The following is an 18345-nucleotide window of genomic DNA, read 5'->3' as shown; positions in this document are numbered from 1 at the left end:
GCCCTACAAATATCACTGAGAGGAGTCCTGGCTGAGAAGGTTGCAGAGGTAGAGGCACTGTGTGTAGAGTGTACCATAATGTTTTAGGGGATCGGAAGGTTAGAGGACTCATAAGCGAGTGCGATGCAGCTGCGGAGACATGAGGATAGACCAACCCCTGCTAACTTGGCAAATAGGTACCTTTTAAATGTGGCGATTCTCTTTTATTTAGCGGGGGAGAGTAACTGGCCCTATCCACCCCCCAGCACAGTACCTCCAGTGACTGTTGCTGATGTCTATCTTACGTTTCTTTTTAGATTATGAGCCCTCTGTGGACAGGGATCCATCTTATTTATTTGTTATTTCTCTGTGTAAACCACCCTGAGCCATTTTTGGAAGGGCGGTATAGAAATAGAATGAATGAATAAATATAGAGTGGATTTTGAAGCCTTGGAGCCCAAAGATGATGGCTGGTAGGAGACAAAAAGCGTGTCTGAACAATGAAGTTCCCTGGTATGTCTGAGATGTATGCACAGGGCTCTGCAGACATCCAGGGTATGCCACAATTTTTCTTTGGGATGGACAGGGAGGATGATTTCTTGGGCCTTGTGGAAAGTAGAGCTGACCTTTGGTAAAAAGGTTGGGTTGACCCTGAGTATGGCAGCGTCAGGGAGGAAAGTATAGAGTTCTTTTCTAGTCGATAGGGTGGTGAGTTCGGACACCCTGCGGGCAGAGGTGATTGTAACTAAGAAGAAGACCTTATAGGACAGGAGTTTTAGTGATAATAGATGACAGGGGTTCAAAGGGAGCTTTTGTGAGGGCATTGAGGACCTTATTGAGGTTCCATGAGAAGAAGTGGGGTACATAGGAGGCTACCCTATATTGAATCAGACCATTGGTCTATCTAGCTCAGTATTGTCTACACAGACTGGCAGCAGCTTCTCCAAGGCAGGCATCTCTCTCAGCCCTATCTTGGAGAAGCCAGGGAGGGAACTTGAAACTTTCTGCTCTTCCCAGAGCGGCTCCATCCCCTGAGGGGACTATCTTACAGTGCTCACACGTGGTCTCCCATTCAAATGCAACCAGGGCAGACCCTGCTTAGCTAGAGGGAAAAGTCATGCTTACTACCACAAGACCAGTTCTTGTGGAGAGGCAGTGCCATAGGAACTGGTGCCAAATTAGTCGCTCCTCTGAGGAATCTGGATGTGGGTGAAGGATAGTAGATCCTGGAGATGAAAGGTTTAGGATGGAGGCCAGGGTCGATGCCTGACATTTCAAGGTGTTAGGCTTTAGCTTCATAGCTTCCTGTGGGAACAGTGGTAAAAGGTAGCCCATGTGGCCTGGTAGACTTTGTCTGTGGATGAGTGTCTGGAGCTAGAATGGTAGCTTGTGCTTCTGCCAAATATCCTCTTGTGTGCTAGGATGTCACGCTCAACGTTCAGGTGGAACGTTGGAGCTACTCAGGGTTGGGATGGCGTATTGGTCCTTAGGAGAGAAGGTCTGGCATGAGGGGTAGGAAGAGGGTAGGGTGAGTGGTTAAGGTCATTAGGTCTGAAAACCATGGCCTTCTTGGCCAGTGTGGAGCTACGAGGATTAACTCTGCCTGTTCGGAGAGCAACTTCTGGATGACTTTGGGAATGTTCGCTATAGGGGAGAAGTCATAGAGCAGATTGTGTGGCCAGGGAGCAGTGAGGGTGTCTCTCGCTTCCGCGCTCGTCTTGAACCAGGAGAAGAAGCAGTGATTGTCCAGTGATGCAAACAGATCCACCTGTGGGTTCCCTGGGACAGATATTAGATAGTTGAAGGTTTCCGAGTGGAGGGTCCACTCTGCCAAGTCCACCGTCTGGTGACTGAGCCAGTCTTCTTGAAGGTTGGTTGCTCCTCATAGGTGTTCAGCTGTGATGGAGGCCAGATGTACTTATGTCCACTGGAAGAGAAGGTTTGTCTCCTTCATGAGGGTCCTGGACTTGGTGCCATCCTGGTGGTTGATATGAGACTTCATGGTTATATTGTCTGTGCTTATGAGCATGTGTTTCCCCTTAATTAGTGGGAGGAAGTGGATGAAGGTCAGATGTGCTGCTCATAGTTCCAGCCAGTTAATGGCTGGGAGTCCACAGGCCCTGAGCGAACTGATTGGTGCAGTGGGCTCCCCAGCCTTTTAAGCTGGCATCTGTTGTGATGGTGTTCCTGGGAGGATCTGAAAATGGGAGGCCCTTGGTCATTGCTGTGGAGAGCCATCTGTCTTTTGGGGAAAGCTGGATTCACTTGTGTGCGCATGTCATGATCTCGAAGGAAGGGCAGGATCCCATTGGTGGCGAGAGTGCCATCTGGCCCATGGTGTGTATTCTATGCATGCAATCATTGATTTGAGTATTTGTGATAACAGCATTAGATCGACAGAGGAACTGTGCATGAGTGGGTGAATCTGATCTTTTGGCTTTACCCTCTGCTGAGTTAAGGAGACTGAGGCTTGTGTGATGTTGATTATAGCCCCTAGATGTTGGGTTGACTGGCTTGGATGTAGGTGGCTTTTTGCTTGGTTGATCAGGAAGCCATGTTGGTTGAAGCATTGGATGGTCTGGCGCAGTGTTCCCTCTAATTTTTATTATCAGTGAGTGGAAAGATTTTTGTTCTGGGCAGCAATATCAAGGCAGTGCATGCACATAACTCTCTCTCACACACACACAAATGAGGAAATAAGAAATGTGCAAATCCCTGCGAATGGGAAAAATGCAAGAGCGAGTTTAGATTTGGTGTCCATTGACCAGTTCTTGAGCCATAAGCATCAGCAGATCGCCACTCCAGAGACCATTGACCTTAATGCATGCTGGATACAGTCAAGGCTGGAATTGGCCATGAATACTGCAGCCTTTGCTATCTTGTTGATGCCCTGGTGTAGTTTAGTGTTTTCTGGTGGGACTAGTTCTTTCATCCAGAGGATATGAAATTGAAATTTCACTCAGATGTGAAATGGCCGATCTCCTAGAAAAAATTGTCCCTACAACCAGGCTCTGTACTAGAGGACTGGAAAGTAGCCAAAGTGACTCCAGTTTTCAAGAAGGGATCCGGGAAATTACAGGCTGGTCTGTTTAACTTCGGTGATGGAGAGCATGATGCTCTTTGTTTGTGCCTGGGGACTGTGGGTCTTGGAATAAATCTGCCCCTCTCCAGGAGAGAATGGCATCCTGGCGGGGACTGGAGTTGTGGGAAGAGGACGACAGCTGCCTGGGGTTCCTGGGATGGGAGGGGGGAGGCTGAGGTTGGGAAAGGATGGAGGAGGGAAGAGGCTGAGGAGCAGGCTGGGTGAGAATGGGCTGCGGGGCAGGAGGATGCATGGGGAGGCTGAGGGGGGGCTTTACATTCCTTCACAATAAATTATCTGAACCAGTTAGTACCATCAAGTGGCACAGAGGGTTTAAGGTCCCTGAAGAGGGACTGCGGGGTCACTTACTGGTACTGGTGTAGAGCTATCTCCGATCGGGGGGGGGGGGGGTGTTGGATGGTATAGCTGGCTGGAGCTGCATCGAGTTGCTTGGGCCTAGGGCCAGGTCCTCCAGAGCCAAGTCTGTCGGGAGCTCTGTCGGCTGTTTCGCTGCAGGCCCCGTGTGTTCCGACGGAAGTGGAGCTGGAACGGCCGGAAGCTGAGGAGCCAGCTTGAGCAGGAGTCGAGGTGGCATGCTTAGACATGGGGAAGGCTTCTTGGGCCATTCTGGTGGCTCTGTTGGAGATAGTGCCGGAGGCCGAAGAGGCAGGGCAGCCGGTATGGTTGGAGGGTGCATGGGCAGAGCCCCAAGGTCTCCCTTGTTCGGCGAGATGGGGATCATGCCACCCTTGTTGTGCAGTGCCTCTCTGGTCTCCTTGGGAGTAGGGGGTAGGCAGCGCGGAGGTTTTCGGGTGCATATTGCTTGCACCAGTAGCCGCTCACTAGGCCTCAGAGATGGTGGCAATGCAGGCTTTTTCTCTGAATTTGCGTGCTCCTTGTGCTGCTTTTTCTTTGCAGCTTTTCCCCACTGTTGTGGCCTCCGTGTTCCATTTCCTGCTGAAGCTGAAGGGGCAGTGGGCCACCACAAAGGAGCGGGACCACTCTTGGTGGCTATCTGGGGTCTTATGGGGCAAATATCCCCCGCATGGGAGTGGTCTATGAAAACCGGCTGGGTGAGATGGACAAAAACCAAAATCAAATTGAATAATGCCAATCAGCTGACAGAGGTAACTAAAAAAGTTCAGTTTTTAGGAAATAAAATGCAAGTTTGTACGGCTCCCTTCCCGCCCTCGCACAATCTGGGTGTGTGTGTGTAGAGAGTGGGAGTAGGAGAAGTCAGAGAAAAGAGAAAAAATAGAATAGCCTCAGAAGAAAAGTGCTGAGCTCTCTGTAGATGCGTGCTGCCTCGAGCAAGACAAGAACGGAACTGGGGCTGTGCGTCCCGGCTCTGGAAACAAGCCTCAAAAGTTTAACTACTTCCTGTCCGCTTTGAGCATGCCTGAATTACAACCCATTTCTGAGGGATGGCCTATGAGTACTGGGGGAAAAGGAGTTTCCACAGGCTGTCAGCATTTAACGCTTTAAAAACCACTTGCAGATGTGCTCTGAAGTGTTGTTTTGATGAGGTGAATTAACTGTTGTTATTATTAACCTGGGGACCTCCTTGTCATAGGATATTACTGAGGCAAATAGCTTTGTGAGATTATTTGTGACTTGGGAATTAAAGCTTTTTCCTAGCTGCTCTCTGTGTGTATCTGAATGGGTGCTTGTGGAAATTGTCTTTGCTTCCACACTCAGCCCCTTCAGCATTGCTGGAAATAGAATTAAAGTGGAAGTTCCGCATAGCACTTAATATAATGCTATGTTATAGAGCAATTCTCTTCCCCATGGACAATTTTCTTCCATAGTGATTATGCACAAGTAAATTGTGTTCAGCAAATATCCTTTCCAATGTTGATAAAAAGTTTCCTGATTGCAGCTTGGGATTATTGCATTGCTTCCCAAGTTTCTTTTCAGAAGCTTCAGTCCATGGCATTTCCAGTAAAAATGGTAGCAGGTAGCAGAATCTGAATGGAGCTGCTGCCAGTGAGTGCAGATAATACTGTTCTTTGACGTAGTCTCTGTGCTTTACACAAATGGGCTTTGCACCTGCGCAGAGACCACATCGGAGCTTCCAAGCTAGAGTTCTGCTTTTTGGCAGTAACCCCGCCCCCTCAGTATATAGGCGGCTGTGCGGGCTTCCCTCTCCAGGCTTTCTTCGTCCGCGATCGAAGACACATCGCTGAGCTGCTCCTTGCTAGACCATTTTTTACAAGTACTGCATTCTCCTTCCCCTTTCCTCCTCATTTTAGTTCAGTACTTCCCTTTCTTAGCGTTTTTATTTCGTCCCCGGTCCCCCCTCGGATATCTCTTTAGTTTCGCTTTCCACCTCGTTGTGGCATTCGGGCCCGGCGTGCTGCAGATCCTTCGCCTCCGCTTTCTCTGAATACCTTCTCGGCCTATGGTAAAGACTATAAAATTTAAGCAGTGTGGTTGCTGCAGATCCAAAATCCCTTCAACCAACGGCCACAAGCTCTGCCTTTTTTGCCTCGGTGAGTCCCATAAGGTTGGCTCTTCTCTGCACCGTGTGGCCTTTACCAAACAGGTGCGCAAAAATCGAGTCTCTCGACTTTGTTCTTGGCTCTGGGAACAGGCGTTCTAAACTATGGGCTTGGACAAACTGTCCACCATGCAGGTTTCGTCCAATACCTCCCCTGCAGCCTGGGGCTTACAGCCCATTTCGTCTCCTCCGGGAGTCTCGGCGACTACCCCCGAGGTGAATATACCCGTCGATCCCACGGCTCAGGCTTCGACGTCGATACCAAGGAGTTCGGTAGCAGTGTCGATTTCGACAGCGGCATTGATTGAACCGCGTTCTGTCCAACCGGTCAAAAAGAAAAAGAGAAAGAAGGACCGTCGCGCTCCTTCCGAACCACCAACAAAGAAGCAAAAGTCGACGCACGATACCAAACGTCGATCCCGAACTCTGCATACTGAAACTGTCCTGGATACCGAGGTCGCCTACAACTCTAGCCCACACGATCCCGTTTACGAGTCTGAGTACGACTCTGAGCCTGAAGAGCTCCCTCTGGAGCAACCATGCCGCTGGGTCAACCAAGACTTGGAAGCTGCTCTGGATGAGCGCTACGCCAGACAAGTTGAAGAAGAAGCGGATTACTTCTACACACATCAAGAAGTTCGCCAAAGCCACCGGGCCTCCACTGCCATGGAGCCGCCCCTTCGACGTTCGGCCTCTCCTCGCCCTTCTGTACCGGCTTACTTGTCCTCGTCCTTCATCCCAAACCCGCCTTCGGTGCCGGCGACATTGCCTCCTCCTCCTTCCCCCCCCGGACTACATCTCTTCTACCTCCACGGGTTCCACCCAGAAACTCGCCTATACAGGCAGCTATGGCTACTATTGCCCCCGACTCCAGGTCACCGACTTGGCTCCGGATTCGATCGCTTCAACCCCCGGTATTGACCAACAAGTCGGACTTGTCCTTGGATGAAGAAGGCCCAGAATCCTCCCTATCCGATAGGATATCTTTGGGCTCTTCGCCTCCTTATTCATTCCTGGACCCTAGGCCCAGCTCTCCATCGGAGGATTTCCGTATTTATACAGACTTTGTCTCACGTATGGCAGCTTTGTTGGGAGTCCAACTTGCCCAAGGGGACAAATCTGAGCCTGACCCCCTTTTTCAATTAATTGAGGAAAATGCCTGTCCATTGGTATCGCTACCGTTAAACCCATCTATTCTCAAAGTGGCCAAGACCTCTTGGATCAAGCCTTCCTCTCTTCCACAGACATCTAAACGGCTTGACTCCTTTTACAAGGTTCATGCCTCCATGGATCAGGATGATTCCTTTCTGAAGCAACATCCTTCTACGGATTTGATTGTGGTCGAATCTTTCCTCTCTAAATTCAGGGGATATTCCTCTTCCATCCCACCCGACAAGGAGGGAAAGAAACTAGACGCGTTTAGAAGGCGTTTATACTCCATTGCTTCTTTATTGACAAGAATCACAAATTACCAGGCATACTATGCCAAATACCAGTCCTTTCTTTGGTACCATATTGCTCCATTCTTGGACCACCTCCCTGAAGAACAGCAGGGCCCGGCCAAGGTCTTTCTCCGGGAGGCCATGCAGGTCTCTAAGCAGGAACTACATGCAATTTGCCATTCCACGGAAGGGAATGGCAATTTCTGTCGCCCTCCGTCACCATGCCTGGCTCAGGTCTTCCGGTCTCACACCCGATGCTAGATCCAGAGTGGAGGATCTCCCCTTCAATGGCTCCTCTCTATTTGGAGAGAAAACAGATGACACTCTTCAAAAAGTGCAGGAACTGCGTAATACAGCCCGCTCCATAGGTCTTCAACACTCCACATCCCGCCATTATAAATCACAAAAATGGCAACACCAACCCTATTCTTCTAAACAGCAATACTATCAACCCCAAGACAAGTCCTTTCACTCCAACAGATACCAGCCTTACAGAAAGCGCTCCAACTTCTCCAGAACTAAGATGCAACACTGATCCAAGGGATCTCAGCCCCCAGCCAAAGGACAATGACTTGCACCCTCTTCCCGCTGGGGCACCAGGCTCTCCCCTTTCATCTCCGCTTGGGAGAATATCACCATGGACTCCTTGGCCCTGACCATAGTAAGGATGGGTTATGCTATAGAGTTTGCATCCACCTCTCCATACAACCCTCCATTATCCACTCCACCCACCCCGGCTCTCCTGCAAGAGGTCGACTCTCTACTCTCCAAATCTGCAATAGAACTAGTTCACAATCCACAATCCCCGGGTTTCCACTCCCGATACTTCGCTGTTCCCAAGCCGGACGGCTCCCTTTGCCCCATTCTGGATCTCTGGGAACTCAGCTCCTACATCACCTACCACAGGTTTCGTATGGTCACGATTCCTACCATCATCTCCCTTCTACAAAATAACCAGTGGTTCGTCTCCATCGACCTCAAGGACGCATATTATCACATCACCATCAGACCTCAGCACCGTCGTTTCCTCTGCTTTCAAATAGCAAACAACACTTACCAATTCCGTGCCCTCCCTTTCGGATTGGCATCCGCGCCCCAGGTGTTCACTAAATGCATGGCCCCGGTGGTGGCAGCCCTACAACAACAAAATATCCAGATTTTCCCGTACCTCGACGATTGGCTCATGGTGGCCCACAACCCCTTCTCAGAGACCTCCACACGGTCATCACCCTCCTCTCCAACCTGGGCCTTCAGGTGGACTACGGAAAATCAAAGCTCATCCCCTCCAAAACAATAGAATTTCTGGGAATCCTCTTCGACTCCGTGCAATCCAAAATCTTCCTGCCTCAGCGCAGAACTCAGGCCATCCTGGATTTGTCAACCCACCTACTCTTGCACCCTATCCAATCAGCACGACTAGTGCTGTTAAGTGCCTGTTAGGACATATGGCTTCCACCACCCATGTCCTCCCACACCCCAGGCTGCGGGCCAGGACTCTCCAGCATTGGTTCCTCTCCGTGTTTTCTCCACACGAGGACTCCCTCGCTACCACCCTAACGCTTCTTCCTTGGGTTCTTCACTCCCTCCTGTGGTGGAAGGACCCGATCAACTTCACCGTTGGCTCCCCCTTCCACCCTCCACATCCTGTTCTTCTACTCACCATGGATGCATCCATGGACAGTTGGGGTGCTCACACCAACAATCACAACATCCACGGCATCTGGACCTCGACCGAAGCTGCCCACCACATCAATTATCTCGAACTTTTAGCAATATTCAAAGCCTTGAAAATCTTCCATCCCGATAAGGGGCTCCCACGTCCTCGTTCAGACGGACAATACTACCGCCAAAGCATACCTGAACAGACAGGGCAGCACCTCTTCCAGCTCCCTCCTGTTCCTGTCCATGGAACTATGGCTCTGGTGCATTCACCACGGCATCACGCCCCTGGCGGTCCATATACAGGGACAAGATGTCACGGTGGACAGGCTAAGCAGGACTCAAACAACATCACACGAATGGCGACTATATCCCACCACGCTCCGCTCCCTCTTCCGCCGCTGGTTCCTCCCAGAAATAGACCTTTTTGCATCAGAGGCAAATGTGCAATGCCTCCAGCATTGCTCCAGGTCCGGGATCAGACCCAATTCTCTGGGGGCCACATTTGCCTTAACTTGGACAAAATGCCTCATCTACGCCTTCCCTCCAATTCCTCTACTTCCTCGAGTCCTTCAGAAGATCTCCCAGGACCGCCCGCATTGCATCCTCATCGCCCTGTGGTGGCCCAGGAGGCTCTGGGTTCTCCAACTCCTTCGTCTATCCAACCATCGCTATCACCGCTTCCCACACATCCCTCATCTCCTCTCCCTGAAGAACGGTCTCCTTCTCCATCCAGACCTACAGCATCTCCACCTCACAGCCTGACACATAGTCCCAACCTCCCGGTGGACCTGCTACGAAATAGTCTAGGCCTCGCTCAAACCCTCCACGGTCTCCTCCTACTCCCACAAGTGGACCCGTTTCCAAAACTTTCTAAAGGACAGAGAAATTCCCATACACTCTGTTTCTGTGGAGCATGTTTGTTCCAATTTACTATCCCTCAAACAGGCCGGACTTAAGATCCCCTCCTTGCGGGTCCACCTTGCAGCCATAGTGGCTAACTCTCCTCCCTCCACACCCTCGTGGTTCCAACACCCTACTGTCAAGTGTTTCCTTAAAGGACTCACTCACCTTTATCCGGACCTGCCAGTCATGGACCCGGCTTGGGACCTGACATTGGTGCTCTCTTCGCTCATGAACGCTCCCTTCGAACCCATGGCTACGATTTCTCTCGACCTCCTTTCCTGTAAAGTAGCCTTCCTCATGGCTATCACCTCTGCCAGACGGGTCAGTGAACTCAGGGCTCTTAGAGTTGACCTTCCACAAGGAAAAAGCCGTCCTTCAGCTGGACATTGCCTTCCTTCTGAAATTCGTCACATTGTTTCACCGTTCCCAACCTATCTTCTTACCCACATTATTCGCCGAGCCGTCGACTGCGGCCGAATGACGCCTCCACACCCTGGACATTAGTAGAGCGCTCGCCTTCTACGTCGACCGCACCTCTGCCCTTCGAACCTCCAGTTCTCTCTTTGTGCTCCATTCTGGCCCTAACAGGGGCAAGCAGACCTCTGCACAGACCATATCCAGATGGGTGGTCCGCACCATCTCCCTAGCATACCAGATCACCAAGAAACCTCTTCCACTCTCTGTTAAAGCACATTCGACGAGAGCGGTTGCGGCGTCTACCGCCTTTGACAGATCTATTCCCCTAGATGTCATCTGCCAGGCGGCTACGTGGGCATCAAAGCACTCCTTCATACAACACTACGCCCTGGATGTCCAAGCCAGAAAAGACATGGCGTTTGGCAGGGCAGTGCTACAATCTATCTTCACCTGATCCCGCCTCCAGGTGAGCATGGCACTAGTGCAGCTTGCTATGCGCCCATTCATGTAAAGCACAGAGACCACGTTGAAGAACAACAGGTTGCTTACCTGTAACTTGGATTCTTCTAGTGGTCATCTGTGCTCTTACACGCCCACCCATCCTCCCTTTTTTGCGTGTCTTTTCTGCTAGTATCTTTCAGATTGCGGACTCAGAAGTCTGGAGAGGGAAGCCTGCGCAGCCGCCTATATACCGAGGGGGCGGGGTTACTGCCAAAAAGCAGAGCTCTATCTTGGAAGCTCCGATGTGGTCTCTGCGCAGGCGCAAAGCCCATTCATGTAAGAGCACAGATGACCACTAGAAGAACCCAAGTTACATACCTGTCGATCTAATGGTCTGACATGATATAAGGCAGCTTATACCATCAGAGCTGGAAAAACAGTATGAATTTGGACAAACAATTTGGTTTTAGGTTTTAAAGGGAAAACAGACAGGACTGCACACTCCCACTGGTTGTAGTTCCCATTTTAAAAGCTTGTGCACACTCTAAAAATAATTAAAAAGACTCATGAGAATTTAAATGAGTAATTTGATTTTTTTTTAGTGCAGATGTTGAAATAAAGCTCTTTATTTCAATTACTAGTTATGGTGGTTCACAAAATGACATTTATTACAAGAGGTGCAACATCACACACAACAGATCCAATAGCTATGAACACAACATAATGCATGTAAAATGGAATGTAATATGAAAACTGTAATTTCAATCAATAAATCATGTATGAATAATCATGAATAATCAAATCAAATATGAGATTAAAATACTAATCAAAACAATATAGAACATTAAGTACAGTAAATGATGTCCATCCAAATGACGTTCAGGACACACTACACAATACAATTCCTAATGTATACACCAATCAGTACATAACACAACACAAACCTGGTGTATAACTGTTTTGGAGTATTTCTCAAGTGTCTGATTATACCAAGTATTGGTCCCATGCTAATTCTTATAGAAGTAAATATTCTCTTCAATGCAAGCAGCAAGACATCATATTGAAAAACCTTGAATACATGTAGTAAATCATCGTCGAGGAGAACTTTAAACTTTTTTTTTCTGCAGCAATGTATCCTATAAAACGTACAGATTATAAACAATATACAATAAATGTTACTAGAATTGAATGGTTAATGTAAACATTATTTTTAAAAGCCCCAGAGTTCCTTCATTATATGGATTGAAATAATATTCAGATATTGTTAGATGTGAGTAGATAGCTTCTAACGCAAGGTCATATATGTAACATATTATCTAAGGAATATATCATAAATCAATACTCTAAAGGAAATGTAGAAATATTTAAAATCATCTTATCAATTTCATTATTAAATCATCTTATCAGTTTCATTTGAAGGAGAAACTAATTCAAAGTTTCTATTACCACACAAGCATCAACCACCTATGGGTAGCTCATCAAAAACAATTTCTAATGTCTAAACAATCCTTGAGGGATTAACTATCTGATAAGACAAAGCCAATCTAAAATATTTGCCCAGTCCTGTGTCTATAGACAGGTCCCCCAAAATGCCGCTCATGAGGTATCTGATGAATTGAATATTTTGAGTTCAGGATTACAAGAAAGATTGAGGCCCAAGCCCTTATTCATCTAGGATACTCACGCTTGCTATTAAAGTTGTGGCACGCTTGCCTTATTAATAAGGCATGCTTGCCTTATTAAAGTTGTGGTACCACCCCACTGATGAAATTCTCTTCCCAGAGACACCTGCCTGGTTGCCTGCTCACTTGCATTTTTGGCACAAGATCAAAATGGCTTGGTCTTGTGCCAAAAATGGCTGTATTCATCTGAGATTTTAATAAATGACTAGTGTTTTCAAGCCCGTTGAAATAACGGGTGCTAGTACGGGAGAGTTCCGCCGCCAAGAGTGCCGCCAGCCCCCACCGTCTTCCCCCCGCCTCCTCGCTTTGTGGGGGCCCCACCACCGGCCTCCCCTTTCCTTTCTTTGTCTCCCCTCTCTTTTTCCCGTTTCCTCCTGCTGCCGCCTCTGCCCTCCTGGTCCCCCCGCTGCCGTCTCTGCCTTCCCCGTAGCCCCCGCCCCGCCCTTGCGGCCGGCCCCGCCGCCTTGCCCCGCCGCCGTCTTCCCTGGCCTCCCCCCGCTGGGCCCACCTCCTCCTCTGGGCGAGTCCGTGGCTCCGACCGGGCCCGCTGCTGCCTCGCCCGGCTTCCCCCGCCGCCTCCTCTGCTCGCCTGGCCCTTTCCTCCTCCGCTCGCCGCCCACCACCGCCTGCAAGACACCCAACATGGCAGCTGGTGCTGGTGGTCGTGTCTCCCTCGGCGTGTTCTGGGCATGCGCTGCGCTGTGCGCATGCCCAGAACAGCCGAGGGAGACACGGACGCACGCCAAGCAGCCGAGGGAAACACGGATGGACACCTAAGCATTTTATCATAAAGGATGAAATATTAAGTAATTACTATTTTCTGTTTTATGCTGCTGCTTTCATTTATCTTACTGTTACTTTGGTCTGGCGCAGCGGGGAAATGACTTGATTAGCAAGCCAGAGGTTGCCGGTTCGAATACCCGCTGGTATGTATCCCAGACTATGGAAACACTTATATCGGGCAGCATTTATATAGGAAAGATGCTGAAAGGCATCATCTCATACTGCACGGGAGATGGCACTGGTAAACCTCTCCTGTATTCTACCAAAGACAACCACAGGGATCTGCAGTCACCAGGAGTTGACACTGACTTGACGGGACACTTTACCTTTACTTTGGTCTTACGTGTATTTTGACAAGTTTTCAAAAATGGTTTTGTGATTGTCTGGTTGTAAGCAGCATGGTGAATTCACTGGTTAGGCAGATGGTAAACGCCTGTAGAAATAAATTACACCACAAGTGGCCAATCTGTAGCCTGAGCATCAAATTATTTCTGCAGCCCCCAAAATATGCTGGGGAAAGGAGTTTACTCTTTCTTTCCCACACCCTGCAGTTAAACATGAATCCCTCCCTGTTCCTGTGAATGCTTTTGCCCCGGGACTTTGGAATGCACTCCCTAATGAAATAAGTGCTTCCCCATCTCTGACAGCTTTCAAAAAGTCTTTAAAGATGATTCTGTTCACCCAGGCTTTTTAATCAATATTGTTTTAAAATTTTTAAATTGTTGTAATGTTTTGAACATTTTGTTTTAACTAATGTTTTACTTTTTCTGTTTTTATTTTGTTGTAAACTGCCCAGAGACATAAGTTTTGGGCAGTATAAAAATATGTAAAAAAAAAAAAAAAGAGGAACTTTTACTTTTAAGCACTCAATTAGGAGAACCTGTAGTGAGTCTAAAGTGTAGAGAAACTGCCCATCTGTGATCTAATCTATGGAAGCGTGAAGATAAATGAGATGAGAATTGCAAAACCTTTTGTGTGTTGAAAAGTGCTATCGAAACTATTTAATGTGTCATATTATTTATTGCAGAACTCTACCTTTTCTGGATGCAATTTTGGTCACAGTTGCTATGGAGAAACTCAAAGAGCAGTTTTCCAGTTTTCAAATAGCAAAACGGTGCGCACTAACAGAGGATCCAACTTACTTACTGGACATAGATATTTCAAGAGGAGAGGGCAGCCATTTACTGGCTGTTTCCTGTTCCAATAAATCAGTCAGAGTTTACAATAGAGAGACATTAAGTTTGCTACAGGAGTATAGCAGCCAACCGGCATTACTCAGTGGTGTGAGATTTGCACATGCTTGTGAAGGTGTGTTGTTTTCAGCCTGCAGTGATGGAACAGTCAAGTGTTGGGATATGCGCTTAAGCACTCCAGAGCCAGTCCAGTTATTTTGTGGCTATCCTTCAAATGTCTTCGTTAGCTTTGATGTAAGCTGCAATGATCTCATAGTCTGTGCTGGCACAGAGAAAGTGGAAGATGATGTGTTCATGGCATTCTGGGATGCCAGAGGCTGCACAAACAGTGCCTCTTCCAGGAGAGAGCCCCTGGGTTTCTATTCAGAGTCTCACAATGATGATATTACTAAAATATGTTTTCACCCCAACAAACCAAACTTAGTAGTTTCAGGGTCAACTGATGGACTAGTGAACGTGTTTGATATTAACAAGGACAATGAAGGTGATGCTTTGCTATCAACGCTTAATTCTGACTCATCAGTAAGCTTTATTGGATGGTCTGGAAAAGAGTATTGGCAAGTCTACTGCATGACCCATGATGAAGGATTTTGCTGGTGGGATCTTACCCAGTTGGATACTGAGGACCAGATCACATTGTTGCATATTTCAGATGCCAGAGAAGTAGTCAGCATAGACGATACCAAGCTGAACTACCTGATTGGTGGTTTGTATCACGAGACATCAGGAAAATTATTTGTTGTTGGAGGCATGTCAACAGGGAACATCCACCTCATGGACTGTTGTGCTACTGGCCTGAGACCTGTTGGAACTCTTCAAGGAGGACATTCTGCTACAGTCCGCTCTTTTTACTGGAACATGGAGGATAATTCTTTGTTGACTGGTGGCGAGGATGCACAGTTGTTGCTGTGGAAACCTGGAGCTGTAGAAAAAGCCTTTGGAAAGAAAACTTCTTTGAAAACTGCTTCCTCTGTTCATCAACGAGTAAGAGTTCACCAAAACACTTTCAAAAACCAGAAAAAATGATTATTGAAAAGGAAAGGGGAGGAAACATTAGGGTTGACCTTTAAAAAAAAAAAGTTGCAACACTTTTTAGAATGCTGAATTATTTGCAAGTATGTGATGTGGACATCCCAAACCTGAGCATGTTTACTTGGAAAAGATCCTATTGATGTCAGTGGGGTTTTAATATCCAAGGAAACATGAGTAGGATCACTGCCTCCGTATGAGAAACCTTCCAAACAGATCAATATATATCGTTTTCCTGTTGAGAGAACTTTTGACAGGCTTGTTTAATTTTTTTCTCTAACTCTTATTTTGCCCCCCACCCTGTTTTCTCAGCTGAAACAATCTTAAGATATGCTTAACTATCTTGGTGCAGCAGCTTCCTGTTCCATCTTTAACTCTTGATATATTTGTCATAATTGCTTTTAATACGACAGACATTTATAGTTTTCCATAAATAGACATAGGACAATAGACACATACATTTTATGTTCTTAAGTTCCAAACTGAAGAGAAAAATAAGTGTTGCTCTATTTTCCATTTTCCTTAGAAATTTTAGTTGTTTTCCATGACTTTAAAATCTCTGGATGTTTTCATCTCTTGGCCTCAGTCAGACATTGGATCCTCTTCAAACAGAAGGAACAGGAAGGTGCAGTATCAGTTTCTGTGGCTGGCAGGAGCAATGAAGTTCCAAGTTTGGCATACATTTCTAGGTGCTTCACTTTTTTGGACTCTGCCTAGTCAACAGATCAGTATTTTCTGCCTGTTGTGTATTAGGCTCCAGCCCTTGAAGCTGATCTCCAGTGATTCTGGGCTGTCCCTTGGTCAAGACAGGGTTGTTCAGCTATCTCGGTGGCTGGCTGTATATTGCACCCTCCAGTCTGATCTCTCTTCAATCCTGGCTGTTGGCCAGGATTGAGTATAGACATCCTTTTCTATCTGGGCTAACTTTAGTGAGGACCCAGCATTCTCCAAAGACAGATACTGCTATATTCCTAGGCAGCTGCTTTTATCACTGCATTTCTCTTATATTTAAAATTTTTAAAAGATGTTTACCTAAATTTACCTCCCTTTCAGGATATTTCAGTGTGGGTGGAATTAATGACATTTTTTTCCTCTTATCCATGTGGTGGCATCATCACAGAATTGGGCTTGTAGAAGGTTGCTCATCGCACAGTGAACTTTGCTAATGCCATATGTAGAGCAAGCAAGATTTCATCACTTGTCAAGGACACAGTGGCATTGGAGTCTGTGTCTGTTTGAAGAGGCCGGACCTCTTCAAACAATTCCATCTGCCTGACTTGACAATTCCAGATTTGGAGTCTATATTTTAGCTTTCCTTTGCAATCACGGTATGTTCTAAGTGGGGAATACAGAACGTCACCACTAGAAATGTCAAACGAAATATAAAATTATCTTATACTGTGTTAATTTCAATACTCACAAATTAACCTTTAAAGCAAGTGCCAATGTGACATTATTCAATCAGAGTGGAAATAAGTTTGTTGGATAATGCTGTGCAGAATTGCCCATTAAAATGTAAGTTTTAAAAAGTATCATTTTCGAGTAAGGCTTTTCCTTATTTTCCAAGCACCACACACAATACAGGCCAGGGAAGGAGAGAATCACAGGAGGGGTACAGCCTCAGTTCCTCATGGGGCTATGAATTCTGCATGCATGGGTAGGAATAAAGTGGCAGCTAGTGACACCCCCACCCCATGTTCCCAAGCCTAAATTGGGTATTACACATGAGAAAATCTAATATCTATGCAGAAATTAAAGATAAAACAAAAATGTGATCATTGCCATCAGAAGCACTCAAGCTTTATTGTGTTTATTATCAAAATATAGCTGCAATATGTAAGCAGGTTGTGTACCTGTGATATTATTTGAATGGTAATCTGTGCAGTCACACCTATGAAGAACTGTGCAGGAACCCTCACCCTCAATCGCCAGCGCCACCCATCCTTCCTCAGTTCAATAGGACTGCTAGGATTTACCACAGCAAATCAATAAAAAAGCTTGATTTTAAAAGCTTCAGTGGAAAGGAGGAGAGTTGCGTGACCAATCAAAGAACATCTGTTATAGGTAAACAACCTTCTTTTCTTCTTTGTGGTCTCTGTACATTCATGCCTATAGGGACATAGCAAGCTAAAACTTATCTGGAAGGTGGTTGCAGAAAGATTAGGCTTTGGGGGGGGGGGAGATTTCAAAAGTGAACCTATCCTCTTGGTCCCAAAAGTAATAGGTAGTCTTCGTACGAAAAAATTTAGGAAGTATCCAAGATAACTTATCAAAGCAAGGAATAAAAGTATACCTCTGTCAACGGATGTGTTGCATCTAGAAAATAATGTTTAATGTGTGGTGGCCTGTTACCAGCTGAATGGAGACACTTTGTGAAAAGGCTGCTGATGCAGAAATCACTCTGGTTGAGTATGCTTGGATCTGAGACAGCAAGGGCTTCTTAGCTGATTCATAAGCAAGGTGATTTAACAGGAGAGTTGTTGGAAGCAATGCTGTACAAGTTTCCTAGCAGTAGCAGACAAATAGGTGTTGAGTTTGGGGGATGGAGCAGTTGTATGCAGACAAAAAGACAAGGTTCAATGGACATTGAGAGTATGAAGTACCGTTTTGGCATCCAAGGTGGGAGAAGGGAATAAAACAGGAAAATAGAGGCCTGTGAGAGGTGAAAAGCTGAGACTACCATTAGGGAGAAACAATAGGCTGGGCCAGGACTTTCTCCTTATGAAATATGCGGAAGGGAGGAATTGAACACAAGCCCAAAAGACCAACAAAGCTCTCCCCCGCAAAGCCTTTGGTTCCAAAAGGCTTGTGGAGTAAATCATTGGCAACGCTTGCATGTTTGTACTACATGCTGCACATCAAAACACAGGAGGCACTCCACATGATCAACTGTGGAGGGAAGCTTTGCTTCACACTTAGAACACTTTCTAAAAAGTGACCTTACTCTGGCCAGGCCACAGCACTGAACTGAAGCTGTTGATATTAGGAGTGGAGGGAGAATACTCATGAGAATTAAAAATGACAAAAGGACAGGGGAAGAAAAAACACCACACTCATAGAAAGGAAAGAGAGAAGAAAAATTGTTAAACAATACTATGAGGAACAAACTCACTTGACTGAATGACCAAGAACAAAGATTCTTCCTGAAGTAAGGCGGTTGAAGAACTGGAGGAAGATAGGCAGAGCAGTCTACAGATTGTGAGAAGCTCCAAAAAGATCTCCAAACTGGGAT

General features: G+C 46.8%; 1 protein-coding gene across 4 annotated transcripts in view; it reads left to right on the top strand.

The window, feature by feature from the left end:
• WDR89 (WD repeat domain 89) overlaps positions 1-16645 on the top strand; it is a 52890-nt gene extending 36245 nt beyond the window's left edge. For 3 of the 4 annotated variants that reach the window (XM_053287444.1, XM_053287447.1, XM_053287445.1), the window contains one exon: positions 13919-16645. In XM_053287444.1, the coding sequence (XP_053143419.1) occupies positions 13959-15110 (1152 nt within the window). In that variant the 5' untranslated portion in view covers positions 13919-13958 and the 3' untranslated portion in view covers positions 15111-16645. Of the gene's footprint in view, positions 1-4012; positions 4189-13918 lie in introns of those variants that run through there. The other variant, XM_053287446.1, reaches the window with a different exon arrangement.
• Positions 16646-18345: the final 1700 nt, after the last annotated feature.

This window comes from Hemicordylus capensis, chromosome 1 (genome assembly GCF_027244095.1).
Source record: "Hemicordylus capensis ecotype Gifberg chromosome 1, rHemCap1.1.pri, whole genome shotgun sequence".
Taxonomy (NCBI): domain Eukaryota; kingdom Metazoa; phylum Chordata; class Lepidosauria; order Squamata; family Cordylidae; genus Hemicordylus; species Hemicordylus capensis.
Note: the sequence above shows the minus strand (reverse complement) of the source record. Positions and strands in the feature narration are given on the sequence as shown.